The 15,625-nt window shown below is 30.1% G+C and overlaps 1 protein-coding gene across 1 annotated transcript; it reads left to right on the top strand.

The window, feature by feature from the left end:
• The first annotated feature begins 10,703 nt into the window (after positions 1–10,703).
• On the top strand, positions 10,704–15,373 carry LOC130961104 (sulfoquinovosyl transferase SQD2). Its single transcript, XM_057886783.1, has 11 exons — positions 10,704–11,252; positions 11,928–11,994; positions 12,159–12,229; positions 12,517–12,634; positions 12,737–12,810; positions 13,102–13,157; positions 13,242–13,325; positions 13,449–13,536; positions 13,625–13,702; positions 13,989–14,045; positions 14,470–15,373. The coding sequence occupies exons 1-11, from the start codon at positions 10,840–10,842 to the stop codon at positions 14,960–14,962; spliced, it is 1,599 nt and encodes a 532-aa protein (XP_057742766.1). The 5' UTR covers positions 10,704–10,839; the 3' UTR covers positions 14,963–15,373.
• The last annotated feature ends 252 nt before the right edge of the window (positions 15,374–15,625 follow it).

The following is a 15,625-nucleotide window of genomic DNA, read 5'->3' as shown; positions in this document are numbered from 1 at the left end:
CACTTTAGACGTTTTTTCACCGTGACCATAGTTTCTATGGTCACCCCACTTAAAACCGTGACTATAGCCTCTATGGTCACCCTCCTTAAAACTGTGACCATAGCCTTTTATATGGTCACGGTTTTTACCGTGGCCATAACCTCTATGGTTGCTCCTCCTTAAAACCGTGATCATAGCTTTATCTATGGTCACGATTTTTGCCGTGGCCATAGCCTCTATGGTCACTCTCCTTAAAACCATGACCATAGCCTTATCTGTGGTCACAGTTTTTCACCATGGCCATTGCTTCTATGGTCACCCCTCCTTAAAACCGTGACTATAGCCTGTTGTTGTTTATGAGATTTAATTTTTTTTTAAATTATAATCACATCCCAAAATGATGATAATCACAAAATAAATCTAAAAATAATAAATTCAAGAAATCTCAATCATAAAAGTTTCATTATAAGATAGATATGTTTAATTTTTAGTCTAAACAACACGAATCAAAATAGAGTGTAATTTTTCCAATTACATGTAATATCTCAAAAAGTGCAGAACACATCAAAATATTACATTTACATAACTAAGGTCATTGTAAGACCCATCCCATGTGATATTCGTATGGAACATATTTTCTTCATCACATCATGTCTTCCTGCACGCAAAAGAAATAAACATGTTAGAACAAAGCAAAAATGCTTTTGATGATGCAGTATATATGCAGCAAAATAAGGGAAGTATTCATCCACAGCAACAGTAAAAAATATTCACAACCATTATTTTGATATGTTGAATTTCCTTCTGAGTCAAACTCCTTTTTCTTTATTCGAATTCATTTTTCACTTCCCTTCCAAGTTTGAATTATGTGCTATCATTGTACACTAGCCAAAATAAAAAGCAACATACAAGGATAATGTAACTTGGAAAATCATGACTTAGGAATAATGTTCGTATCTAATCAGTGATTACTAAATACTATTAATTTAATAATTAGTTGGCACATAAAAGGTGAGATTCATTTTTAAATAATGTTACAAATCACTAAGAAGTAAACCTTAGCAAATATTCATATATAGACAGTTATTATAATAACCAATAATTAAGTACTCAAAAAAATACCAAATGACAAGCAATTGAGACATTATGAGTAAAAAGCAAAGATACAATATAATATGAACTTTGTTTTTCTTGAAATATTCTTTCATTAACATAGAATAGAGAGCAACATACAGCCAATTTCCATGCATAAATATAAATGATTCACAATCCTAAAACCTTAACTTTAACTCAAATTCATGATATATCATTTGGCCAAAATCCTAAGTTGATTCCTAATATTTTAAATATCCTATTTTAATCCCAAATAATTTAAAATAGTGTCAATGTAGTTCTACCATTAACTCTGATAGTCAATAGTTACTGGTGCAACCTATGTGGCTTTTTTCAACATATGTAGTTAGAGCAATTTTAGTTATTCCCCCGTTGAAAGACAAAGCTCATTCTAATGTGACACTTCCTCTTTTTTCTTATTCTACACGAAAAAAAATCTATCAATCGATGATGATCGTTATGTAATCGAAGGCCGATACATCACATTGGTGCTCGATTATTGGTGGAATCGTCATTGTGGAGTAAAATAGAAAGACTTTGCATGTTGGAGAGCGACAACTGAAAGTATGTATAGTACTCTCTGTACCTAGTTGGTTAGTGTTTAAATGGTTGTTTTCGTTTGAAGGTTGTGTCTTTTAATGATTGTTTAATATGTGTGCTAGGTCCATTTGTTTTGTGTTAGAGAAACTTCTGAATGTTTTTTTTTTGCTCTAATGTGTTAGAGTGATCAACGTTTGAGTGTTGCCGAGTCTAATAACCCTTTGAATGACATATTTGACAAGTTGAACCAAAAAATGAATTATTTTAGCGTGAAGATATATCATGGTAGGAGGTTCGGGTTTGATGGAGAACCCCTACATTATGTGGGTGGCGAGGTGAGCATTGTTGATTATTGTGACGAAGATAGATGGAGCAAGTTTGAGGCTGTTGAGATTGTAAAAAAGCAAGATTATATAGGAAAAAACATTGCAATGATGTTGTACAAGTCTCCAACAGAGAGCACAGAAGAAGGCTTGAAGATGCTTCAAACAGACAAGAATGTAATGGAGCCAAAATTGGAATGAAAGAGGATTACATGGAATTGTATGTTGTCCACAAAACTGGAACTTGTAGCAAGTCTTGTACTATTTAGGAATTAAAAGGGCAAGGGAATATTGGCCTATCAGCTGAAGGCATGTTTCTGAAAATCGGACCGGATCAGCTAGTCGAACCAATTTAACCGAAACCAACAATAAAAGCAGTTCGGTCCGCTACCTATAATTGTTGGAGAGAAAATTGCCAAATCGACCAAGAATCGGCAGGTTGGACCGAATTGGTTACTAGCCAGTTTGAATAAAACGACGCCGTTTTGTTTATTTGTAACAAAAAAAGAAAAGAAAAGCTAGAAGCACTGTTGTCCCTAGTCAGAAGAAAATAACTAGAATCTTTACAAGAAAAAGAGGGAGAAAACAGTCAAGTTACCCTTGTTGTGGATTGATCTACAATCAAATAAGTGATTATGATGTAAATTGAATTTGCTAAATGAGAAGTTAGGACTAACACCTTCTTCATTTGACTCATCCATTCATTATATCCATTCTTTTTCTTCTTTTCTTCATCGCTCATTTTCTTATTATTCCTTTTTTATTTTTTTTCCAGATCGGTTTTTTTGGCAATAGCAGCAGAATGTTGTTGTTGGGTTGGTAGAGATTATAATTAGAGAGAGAAAAAAGAAAATGATGGGTCCTTTAGATATGGCTCCAGCTGGAAAGCATTCTGGGTTTCGTAGAGAAGACAATCATTGGTATTGTTATCACTATTATCCTTTTTAACGTTCCTTTTCAATCTTAATTTTGATTCATTGTTATGCTTCCATAATTTATTGTACACGATCGGTTTGAATGAGTTATGGGCTTTGATTTGTTGTTGTTGAGCTTTTTTTGTGTGCTGCATGTATTTGTGTGTATAGAAAGAAAACAGCGTTTGATTAGTGATTTTTTTCTTTTGGCGTATTCATGATAATAGTTCTGTTAGTAGCATTTTTCTATGATGAGTTTAGATTATTTATCATAGATGATAGAAGATAAGTAAATTAAATCAATACCTATCTGGGACACAAGATTTTCTTATTATTTTGTATCAATTTTACTTGGTTATCACTCAGTAGTTTTCTATATATCCTTTTGAAATGTTTAACTTCATGCATTGTGATTAATTTGCTAAGGGAGATATAACTAGGGAGGGAGGAGCGGCAGTTGCAGTGGTAAGATGGTCCAAATTTAATTTGTGTTTGCAGTTAGTTGGAATCATTCTGTGGTTATCTGAACTTGATAACTTTTTTTACGTAGGCAGACAACACAAGTCTTCTCCATTTGCAATTAGTTGGAATCATCTTCATGTGTCTCTACCTAATAGCTTAACAATGATTTTGGAAGGTAATATTCTATCGCTTCTGTTTATATAATCATTGCACTTGGTCGCTTTCTTTATTTACGTGTGTTAAACTTTGTTATATGTCAAAATGCATTGTCAATTTTAATATCTTTGTTAATCTGTTTACAATACGTAGATTGAAAATTATCTCTCCCAATTTTTAGGACTACTAGTATTGAATCAGCTGCTAGAGGTCAGTTACTATTTTACTGAACTCACTGTTAACTGCCTCTAGTACAAGTTATAGTACTCTAACAAATTCTCCATTATTATTTTGTTCTAACAGTTCTCTATCATTTGATGTGTCCTATTAATTATCTGCAGTCTATGCAAAATGGTGATCCAGCTTGGATTAGCTACGTTTTTGCCTTCTCAATATTTGTTAGAGTGGTATGATACAAAATATGATTAAATTGTAGATAATAATATTGTATTCTTAATTTTTTGTGATTAATGATACTGCTGGTTGGGAATGCTTGCAATAACCCTTTATGTCATGACAATACTTCTTAGGATTTGTCACTGTGATTGGTTTATTAATCTTAGTACTTATAATTATCCGTTGGTAGCACAAGATGGTATGGTAGTGGCTTTAATTAAAATGCTGTATCAAATTTTATGTTTTTTTTGTTGTTTTATAAGTATGATTTGCATAATTATACTCCTTACTCTTAACCCTTTTTGCTATTGTTGTTTTGTATATGTTGGTGATTACTTTGAATTTTTATTTTTTTCAGATCTGATCCAAGCTTTTAGTGAAGTACCAAGGAATATCAATTTTGTATATGTAGTAGTCGCTTGGGTTGGAAAATGTAACTAGCATTGTTGATTTATTAGAGTTTTATGGTTTGTTTCTAAATTATTCTAACTTTTTTTGGCTTTTTTTTTTGTTAATACCCTTTTTTTTCAGTAATAAGAGAGGGAAGCCTATGATTATAGACCCGAGTCTATAAAGCTTTAAAAATCAGACTAAAAAGGATATAAAACATCCTTAATCTAATCAAATGACAAATATTGATGGACAAACTTTTGGTTATATATATGGGATGGAGGGAGTGTAATATTAATAATGTCCATATATTAAATAATTATTTAGTTTTAGGAAAGTAATTGTTTCTTTATGTATAGTGTTTTGAAGCTTCTTCTAGTTAAAAAAAAAAAATATTAAGGGACCCTCGTGGCTACAGGTTTTGAACTTTTCAAATTGGCAAACTTTTAAGAGGGAAAGATTTGTAAGTTCTACATCTATTACAAGTAGTGTATTTTGATCTTCATATGGAACACTTAATTTTATTTATTTTGATCTTTATGTAGAAAACATCTTAAAGCTGTTTCACAAAAGGAATGGATAGTGAAAATTTAAAATATTGATTCTAGTTGATGCAGCTAAGAATATGTTCAAAGAGAAGAAGGCCAACAAAATGTAACATAGAATCGAATATGAGTTAGGACGAAGAAAAAGAGTTACAATTTGAACAAAGTACTACTTCATTTCGAAAACTATTCAGTTAATTCAAAAGAAGAAAATTGTAGCATCAAATTAGCAAGAGCAAAGACTAACTTCAAAGCTAAGAAAACAGTGTCATTGGTGTCAAGGTGAAAAATAATGCCAAGCTATCAAGTCTTTGAATAGTAGCCAACGGTTTATAGTTTTGAATTCTTTAGTATATTCATGATTCATGATTTTTCTTCCTCATTTACTTTTAAATTCTTAGATCAATTGCTAAAAACGAAAACTAGGCTACTTTTTAAGGTGCAACTTTAGATCATTGCTAACACTCGTATTGCTACATTGATGTAACATAGTTATAGGCTTGTAGCATTTTTTGTTGTTTAGATTTATAACATGATTTATTACTTTTCAAGAAAAATTTGTGTATCAATATTTTGAGTTTAATGAAATATCTCATTTTGTAGTAATTAATTTCAATATATTTATTATGCATAATAATAATAATTATTGGCAAAAATAATTGAAATTCTAGAAAAAAAAAGATAATTCATTACTTTTAAGAAAATGAGTATAATATAACAAAAAAAAGTCTTAAAATTTTAGCGGCAATAGTAATGACAACTAAAAGTGAATAACATTACAATTTTAAAATTATTTTTAGTGGCCATATAAATTGCCGGTAAAATAGGTTTTGACGGCAATAGTAATGGCCACTAAAAGTGAATAATATTGCAATTTTAAAATTACTTTTGGTGGCCATATAAATTGTCAAGAAAATGACTACTAAAAGTTATATACTTTTTGCGGCCACTAAAAAAGTCTTTACCGGCAAATGTTATAATTGCTGCTAAAATCTTTTAGCGACAAAGTATAAGATGGCTAATGTCTAACTGTCGGCAAATGTATTAGTGGCTATTTTTATTGCCGCTAAAAGCAAAATAAATGGCCGCTAAAAATTATTTTTCTTGTAGTGGCTTTAGGTTATTTTATCGTCGAGTTTTTTCACAAAAGTTTCAACAGCAATTTTGGCGTCATTAAATTTGATTTGGCACTATAATTTTTGCGTTAAAAAATGCAATCCAACCAGGCACGGACCTACACAGAGGCATGGGGCACTTGCCCTCATTGTGATTTCATTTTTTAAAACAAAAAATATACATATATAATATGTCTTCATTCTAAATTTTAAATGATCCCACTACAAATAAACTAAGCCCAATTATTTAAAATTCTAAATTCATTTTATCTTTTTATCATTTTTACTATTAGTTAACTTAATTAAATTTAGTTTTCTCCCATTTTTAAATTCCAGCTGTCACTCATTTATTCTCTTAAACTCTCTTCTTAATTTCATATTTTTAACCTTCTTTTTCTAGTTCATATTTAGTAGTCATCTTCTCTTCATCAAAAAGGTAAATTTTAAATTCTCTATTTTATTTTGTATAACTCTCTATGACTCTATGTATCTTTTAATTTCATTGTTTCTCTTTTTGATATTTTCAATTACAAATTTTAATTAAAACAATTATAGTTTAGGTATTAATCTATTTTTTTATTCTCTTCGTGAATTTATATATTTTATTTTATTATCAATTTAGTAATCCTTATTATTTATTTGTTTATCTTTCGTTTTATTTTATTATATGTAATTGTGTTGCATATAAATTTTTAAAGTAAATTGATCAATTTACTAATTTAAAATATATATTTTTTATTTTTAAAAATATTAATAAAAAAATATTTCAAAAGAAAGCTACCACTAGAATCTGAAGTCACTCCATTATTCTCTTCTAATAAAAAGAAGTTCTTAGAATTCAATGTGAAAAGCCTGGTAGTTGATCTTGGACAACGACCCAAAATTTTAAATTATGATCAAAATGATAGAAATGAAGTTAGATGAATTTATTTGCAAAAAAAATCCTTGTCAACTAAGGTAGCGTTTGTTTTCAGGTACTGAGACAGAGACTGAGAGACTGAGACTCAGTATCGTGTTTGTTAGTTCAGATACTGGTACTAAAATTTCTGTCTCTGTCTCCAAAATTTCAGTATTTCAGTACCTCCAAAAAGTAGGGACGCAGGGGACTAAAATTTTTAGAGATAGAGACTGAAACTTTAATAACATTTTATACCTAAAATACTTTCATTTCAATTAATTAATTTTAATTTTACTCTTTGTACAAATTAAATTAGAGTTTCGTTCTTGTTTCAATTCCTGTCTCCCATTTTGTACCAAACAGAATACTGAGATTTGTTTCAATTCATGTCTCTTAGTCTCTGTCTCTCAGTTTCAGTCTTTCTGTCTCTGTCTCTCTACCAAACGCTACATAAGAAAACATGATTGTTTGGTTACATATATAGAAAGAGAGACATTCAATTAAGTTGATAATGAAACAATTATTCAACATTTTCAAAATATGAAAACAAAAAGAGAAGTACCTTTATGCAGTGATTGTTTCAAGGGAATTTGGGGGAAAGAAAACAAAGAAAAAGAAAATGGGTGAAAAATTAAAAATTTCTCCATTTGGATCACAAAAAAAACTAAGAGAAAATGAAAAAAGTGAAATGACTTACAACCAAATGTTTTCTCTTCTCCCATGAGATGAAAATAGATAAAAAAAATAAAAAAGATACAATTACATATTTATCTTTTATTAAAAAAATAATTTACATACATTAGTATATTATAATTTATATATAATATAAAAAAAGTATTAATGTAATTTCACTTGGATATGATTTTCTCTTTTCTTATTTTTCCTTTCATTGAAACAAAAAAAAAATTTCTTCCTATTTTCTTTTCATTTATTTTCTCTTCATCTAAACAACATAAAAAAAATTAACTTTTTCTTCCATTTTCTTTCCTCTCATTTTTTTTCCTCCTATTTTCTTTTTTTTTTCATTTTCTATCTTGCATCTAAACGGTCTCTTAAAATTTGAACTTTCCTCCTATTTTCTTTCTTTTCATTTTCTATCATGCATCTAAACGGTCTCTTAAGATTTAAAGAGAAGAAAATTAACGGCTAATATAATTTTTAGTTTTTTGTATTCGAATAATTAATGTGCACTTTTATTTTTTTAATTTAAATTAATATATATTTTGATAATAATGTGTATTATTTTTGTCCTTTTAACATAAATTTTTTAGATCCATCACTAAATCCAACAATAACTAAATTCTAAATATGAATTTGAGTGATTATCGTTGGATTTTTCTACAATAATTCCGACAGTAATTAGAATGAGAAAGATCTAATGGTAATTTTAATGATAATTATTCATGAGTAGTATAATCCATATATATTCCTCCATATCTGGTTGGTACTAGCCTTAAAAATATTATCACTTTTTTAAATTGTAGCCAAATGTTAAAATGTTAAATTATACTGGTTTAGTATGTATTGATAAATGATAATAATGTAACTAATATATATATTACAAGTCTACAATAAAATCTTATCTCACTAAATGAGATTGGCCACATAAATTAAATGATAATATTTTATTATGAATCATATTTATAATGAGATTATTGACACATAAATTTTTTTTAACTATCTTATATATAATTTTTTTCTTAAAAATTTTTCTACTATTTATTATTTGTCCATTTTCTATCTCTATATATATATATATATAATTTAATAAAAAAGTGTAGATGAGTGAAGAATGTAATCCTTAAGGGGGTGAAAATTTATTTATTTTAAAAAGAATTTGTGTTCATTTACATCAATTTAAAATGTAAAGAATAATATTTTATATTTTGTAAATTGAACCACATTTTATCTAAAAAATTTCAAATATATTAAATACACTGATATTTCAATAATTTTGACTGTTAATTTAAATTATAAAAAATATATAATATATATTAGTTAGATTACTAAAATATTGGTTTTTTGAATGTATTTAAAAACTTTCCAATCTTATATAGGAGACACAACCATATCGTTCTATACCAACCACCAAGTCTCAGTTGGATAGCTTTATCAGAGTCCAAAATGAACACACAAAACAACCAAAATTCAAAATCTGATTATTGCTTGTTTATTGGACAATAGTTTTCTTGAAAGAGACAAGAAATGATTTTTTAATTGTTTTTATGATCAAATACACATATTCATCCAATATAAGATAATAAGGAAAAGAAAACTTTATGTTTGCATAATATTTTAATTTCCCAACATTATATCAACTTATAACAGCGTCTGCTATTAAGTAAGGTATATATGAACCCTAATGGAATTTTCTCTAATAATAACATTGCACAAGTTTATATCATATCTCAAAGATAAATTTTTATAATTTAAAAATATTTTGTTGATATAATACAACTCATTATATTTTAGATATATGAATTAAGTAAATGGCCAAAATAATTCTTTAAATTTCACATGTTAGTTAAAGTAGTTATTCAATTTTTTACTTAACCAAATTAATATTCCAAATTCTCCAACATCAATCATATTCATTCTTATCTAATTTTTGCATCATACTATGTTTTTCACATTCATTTATGAGATTTTTTCTTTGTTGTGGCAAATTTAAATATTTTTGTGACATACGATCCTCAAAATATTTTTCTATTAATTTGTTGTTTTTATGTTTTCCTTCACTATTTTTATTCATCTGTTTTTTACTATCACACTCGCTCAAAAGGATCCAACAAGCTGTGTAATAAAATATGAATTTACTTTATATAACATGTTACTATACTATTTGTTTGTATTATTAAATAGAATGTATACAAAAAAAAATCCAGTTAATTTATATTCACACTCTATCTATTTGTAGCAAATGGCGAGTCATTCATACAACACAGAATTAATTGACGTGATTGACATTCCTTTTCCTTAACCATTGATATCAAATTGGAGTTTGAATATGCACTAATATGAGGGGGAAAAACTTCACTTCTTTTATAAGATTTCTAATTATAAGATTGTCTCTAATATATATAAAAGATATAATTAAAGTTCTAAATTGATTGTTTAAAATATGAACATGTATTAAAATTTAAAATAGTTTTCAAGATTTTAAATTCATCAATTATATTTTTTTTATCAAAAAATTTATCATACTTTTAGAAATTAATATGATATACTTTTATTAATTTTAAAGACATAATTAATACATTAAGATCTTAAGTATTATTTTAGTATATACAACCAATTTAAAAGGATTACTTTAAGAATATCCCAAATGCTTAATTTTAGTTTCATTTTATTTTGAATTTCACACAATATCACATAAATATTTATGGGATTATATATCATAAAAATTAATTTAAAATTTAACGTAAAATTTATCACTTCAATGCCTAATTTTATTTTAATTTAACAAAGTTACATAACAAAATTAGAATGTTCATTTAATGAACTTAATAGATATACAAATACAACATTTATTAGTCTTTCTTTAAAATAATCCCATATCTCTTTATTGATCAATATCATTTTAAAAATAATATTAAATACAAATTTTAATTTAAAATTAATTCAATTACTATAAAAATCAAAATTAATACCAAAAAAATAGATTAGAGTTACTCCAAGACTTAATTGGATACAATTGGTTAAATTTTTTTTTCCAAGTTGAATTATTGTGTAAAATGTGGGAAATAGGGTTGAATCATTTGACCAAAGAGGCAAATAGCATATGCTCAAAGTTCCCCCTTTTGATTCCTCTCTCACCCGCCATCATAAAGAGAATATCCATTGTTAGAGTCCTTTGCATGTGTCTTAGATTCCTTCATTCATTCTCACACACACAAACCCACTCTCTCTTCCTTACAAACAATACCATATTAATCAATTCAATAATCGATCGCATTTCAAAGGCTGTAACTTTATGATTATATACTCCTTCACATATTTGCCATCATCATGAACACTACTTCCACTTCTCTTTCTATAAATCCCTCTCTCTCTCCTCCTTTTCTCTCACCTGACACAAACACCACTTATTCTTCTTCTTTCTCTTTTCCCTCTTCCTCTTCTTCATACTACCCTCGTTTTGCTTCTGCCGGATTCTCTCTCCTCCAATCATTTGGACCAAAACCCATCACACCCATTTGCAAAAGATCGAATTTTTGCACCTTTCAAGGCTCAAACACTCTGAGAAGAAGGAAAAGTTCGTACCTTGGAGCTACCAACGAAAAAATGACCATAGCTGGGGATAGTTTGCTTCAGGTTGTTGAGGAAGAAGAAGATTCTCCTCCTGAGTCTGCTTTGCTTGATCCTGAGAACAATTCTAGGCCAAGAAGAATCGCACTTTTCGTTGAGCCTTCTCCATTTGCGTGAGTCATTCATTCCCTCTTTTGATTTTGTTCCTAACTCTTCCCCATTGTTATACTAGTCGCTTTAACCAAACTTAATTGCTTAATTTAGATCTTCTTCCAACTGCATCAGCCCAACAACTTTCTTCTTTGGCGTCAAAACCCTTCATGTGAATTTTTAATAAAAAAAAAACTCTTTTGTTTCTCTGTTCAGATGACATTAAAGTTTTTAACTTTCTCTTTCCACTACAGTTGACTTGCTCTGTTTTATGATCCAGTGTTGACTTTGGTTGTTTTGAGGTTTTTTTTGCTTTCTTTTTTTCATGTAGATCAGATTGGATTTGACCTTCATGGTTTCAATTATGATTTAATTGAGCTGGATTTTGTGCTAATCTGTTTTGGAATATTAGAAGAAAAATGCATCTCAGCTATATGTTCTGCAGTGCTGCCTCTAGGACTTGTAAATAAGTACTTGTGGGGTGAGAGAATCAAAGATTAATTATGAATTAATTCCGGGAAATGTTGATTATAAATGAATGTCTCTTCATTTATAGGTTCTCTCTGCATTTAAGTACATTTGAGATTACATTACCTTTGGAAATTGTGATTATCATTCATGTGTAGACTACTTGTAGAAAGAACAATGTCTCTTCCTTTTAAATTGGATTTTTATTGAGAGCTCTATCTATTTTGCAGGTATGTTTCAGGATACAAAAACCGGTTTCAAAATTTTATAAAATACCTTCGCGAAATGGGAGATGAGGTAACTTTCTCTGTTATCTTAAGCCTGGTTGGTTTCTATTGTCATTTTTTCATGTTTTCTAGTTTGAGGATTTTATGAAGAAAAAAACGAGAAAATTCTGTCATGTATCCTAAAAATTCTAACATTGTAAACTAATTGCTTGTCTTCATTTCTTCTTGTAATAGGTAATGGTTGTGACAACACATGAAGGTGTACCCAAGGAATTTTATGGAGCAAAATTAATTGGATCGCGAAGGTTGCTAACATTGATTTGTTTAGTTTCTTAGCAGATTTTATTCTTGGCCATCTCTAACCTCTGCTTATATTTTGGTGCAGTTATTTCTGAATCTTTTAACCATATATAAATTGTTTCTAAGTTGTAGTAATTGCTTATATTTGAAATTGCTTATATCAATTTGGACCTTAGAAATTAGAAATTTCCTAATTAGATAAAATTCATGATAAATTCTTTGAAGTTATGGTTAATGCTGCAGCCATTGTTTTATCTAACAAGTTTACTCTAAACCTGGAAAAAAAATGCAGCTTCCCTTGTCCTTGGTATCAGAAGGTACCCCTCTCTTTGGCACTTAGTCCAAGAATAATATCAGCCGTTGCCGAGTTTAAGCCTGACATAATACACGCATCGTCACCAGGAATAATGGTTGGTGTCCGGTTTTTCTCATTTTAATAACTGTTGCATTTAAATGAGTGATATATAGTTGTAGTAAAGAACCTACCATAACTAACAATGGTTGAATTTCAGGTGTTCGGTGCTCTTGCAATTGCAAAGCTTCTTAGTGTTCCCATTGTCATGTCTTATCACACCCATGTACCAGTGTAAGTTACATGTTTACTTAGGACTTGCTCTGTTTCTGTTTTAAGGATTTTGTGAAGGAGAAAAATGAAAACAGAAAACATGAAGTTATTGTTTTCACTTTGTTTCTTCATAAATCAATCTTAAAATAGAAAATATTAAAGATCAAAATAGGCAATGTACACAAAAGTCAAAGTTCCAAGCAGACCCTGAATAACATTGCACCTTTGCAATGCTACGATGTTAGGCTTTCGAACATTAAACCAAGTATTTCTTATGGCTGATCATTTTTATTTTTATTTCTCTTTGTTCAGATACATTCCAAGATACACCTTTAGCTGGCTGGTGCAACCCATGTGGTGGGTCATAAGTATGTATGCTTCCTTCTTTCCACTGTTGTCATACTCAGTGACATGTTTTTGTGAGAATAATGTTGAGTTTCTGTTTTATGTAGAGTTTCTGCACAGAGCTGCAGACCTGACTTTGGTGCCGTCGGCTGCCATTGCAAGAGATCTTGAAGTAGCTAGAGTAACAGCAGGTGAACTCAAACACCATTGTTGATTGGTCTTCAGCTTTCCTCAATCAATAACAATAGTCGAGCGTAACCATTTCTTTGTACACCATTCTTGGTGTCTGACTTATATCATTTGCCAATTTCCAGCCAACAAGATTCGCCTTTGGAACAAGGGTGTCGATTCTGAAAGTTTCCATCCGAAATTCAAGTCCCATGAAATGCGAATAAGACTGAGGTTTGTGAACCTATTGTAATTTTCATTTGAACAGCGTTTCTTTTAATATAATCAGGTTTGATCTTATCCTTAAACATGTGTTGTGCAGCAATGGTGAGCCTGAGAAGCCCTTGATAGTTCACGTAGGACGGCTTGGAGTCGAGAAAAGTCTAGATTTCCTCAAAAGGTAAAAAACATCACATTCTCCAAAGAAGAACTTGGAATTATATACAATATTTCGCAATCAAATCTTAAAATCAAACTTGAAGGGTGGTGAAAACTTTGGTTGTCATCATTGTACTAATGCTGAAAGATTGCTAAAACCTTTTCAAGAAATGCTTTCTGGCAGCTCACTTTGACATGCCCCTATCTTTCTTTGTCAATTCTTCGGTTCATCACACCATAATGTATAATACACCTTGTTTGTAAACTTGAACATTTGTATATGACATTTGAAACACATGATTTGGCAGTGTCATGGATAGGCTTCCTGAAGCAAGAATTGCTTTTATAGGAGATGGACCATACAGGTAACTTACTATGATATGTCTTCGATTTCCTCTTCGCTATCCAAAAGCTTTCTACAAGTGGAAGTTGCTTTCATTGTGAAAATGATATTTTAAAAATATTTTTAGTTAGGTTGTACCTGTACCAAAATCTCATGTAAGCATACAAAATGTTTTACACATTAATCAAAATTCCACTCCCTCTTTCTTTTCTATATGCTTGAACTACCTCACTTTTTATTAGATAAGTTTCATTGATTAAATGTGAGCGACATTTTGTACAAAATACATTTGATCAATGCTTGAAAAACCTGAACTTGTAAGCAATTTTTTAAGATATGACTCAAATTGAAAAATTAAATTGTTTCTTACTAATTCTTACTCCAATAAAAATTTACCCTCTAAAATTTTCTTGCCTAAATGTGAAATCTTTTGCACCTTTTAACAGAGAGGAGCTGGAGAAAATGTTTCAAGGCATGCCTGCAGTATTCACAGGAATGTTAGGAGGGGAAGAACTGTCTCAAGCTTACGCCAGTGGAGACGTCTTTGTGATGCCTTCGGAATCCGAGACACTCGGCCTGGTTGTCTTAGAGGCCATGTCTTCAGGGATTCCGGTCGTGGGAGCACGTGCCGGTGGTGTCCCAGACATAATCCCTGAAGACCAAGATGGCAAGATTGGCTATCTCTACACTCCGGGCGATCTAGAAGACTGTTTGAGCAAACTAAAACCTCTCTTGTACGACCACGAGTTGAGAAAAACCATGGGACAAGCTGCTCGTCTGGAGATGGAGAAGTACGATTGGAGAGCAGCCACAAAGAAGATTCGCAACGAAAACTACAACGCGGCCATTTGGTTCTGGCGCAAGAAAAGGGCTCAACTTTTAAGACCCTTCCAATGGCTCACGAAACGGATTTTCCCATCTCCAGAGGTCAATGTATAGGTGATTGTGATTGCAAATGCAAATTGCATTTCCCTATATATAGCTTTGGATTAGTTCCTTAGTTTTCATGATTGCTTTGGCTTTAAGCAAGCCTTTGTATGTGACAAAACAGAAAGTGTGGTTGAATTGGGTTTAGTGCATTCATTGTGCTGTATATAATGGAACTTGAAATATGGTTTTCATGTGCCATATTCTGTGCCATTATGGAAGTGGATTAAAAAGTTGAAATGAAATGCAAATTCATGGTGTGAATTTGTCATAATGTACATTATTCAACCAAGAATAGTTAAATAGTTAATGTTTAAAATGTATGTGGAAGATTATCACAGAAAACTAATTGTTCACATGCAAGGTTCTCATTAGAAACAGCTTAGTTTATCTTGAATTAAAATTGATATATTTTTTTGTTCACCTTCCTCTGAGTCTGACAATGATATATTTAATTTTAACTGTAATTAACTTTCTCTTTTTAGTTTAATTTCAATGTATTGACAATTAGATAAGATTTGTATAATTATTCAAGTGGTGGATGAAAATAGATATCTATATTTGCTGGTGTGATAATTTTAGGATAAGATAATGGTACAACAGTGTATCATTTTTTTAGGGTCAGAAATAACTTCTAGTTTTATAAGAAAGTATGGTTTATAGATATGTGTCAGT

This window comes from Arachis stenosperma, chromosome 2 (assembly GCF_014773155.1).
Source record: "Arachis stenosperma cultivar V10309 chromosome 2, arast.V10309.gnm1.PFL2, whole genome shotgun sequence".
NCBI classification, from domain to species: Eukaryota; Viridiplantae; Streptophyta; class Magnoliopsida; order Fabales; family Fabaceae; genus Arachis; species Arachis stenosperma.
Note: the sequence above shows the minus strand (reverse complement) of the source record. Positions and strands in the feature narration are given on the sequence as shown.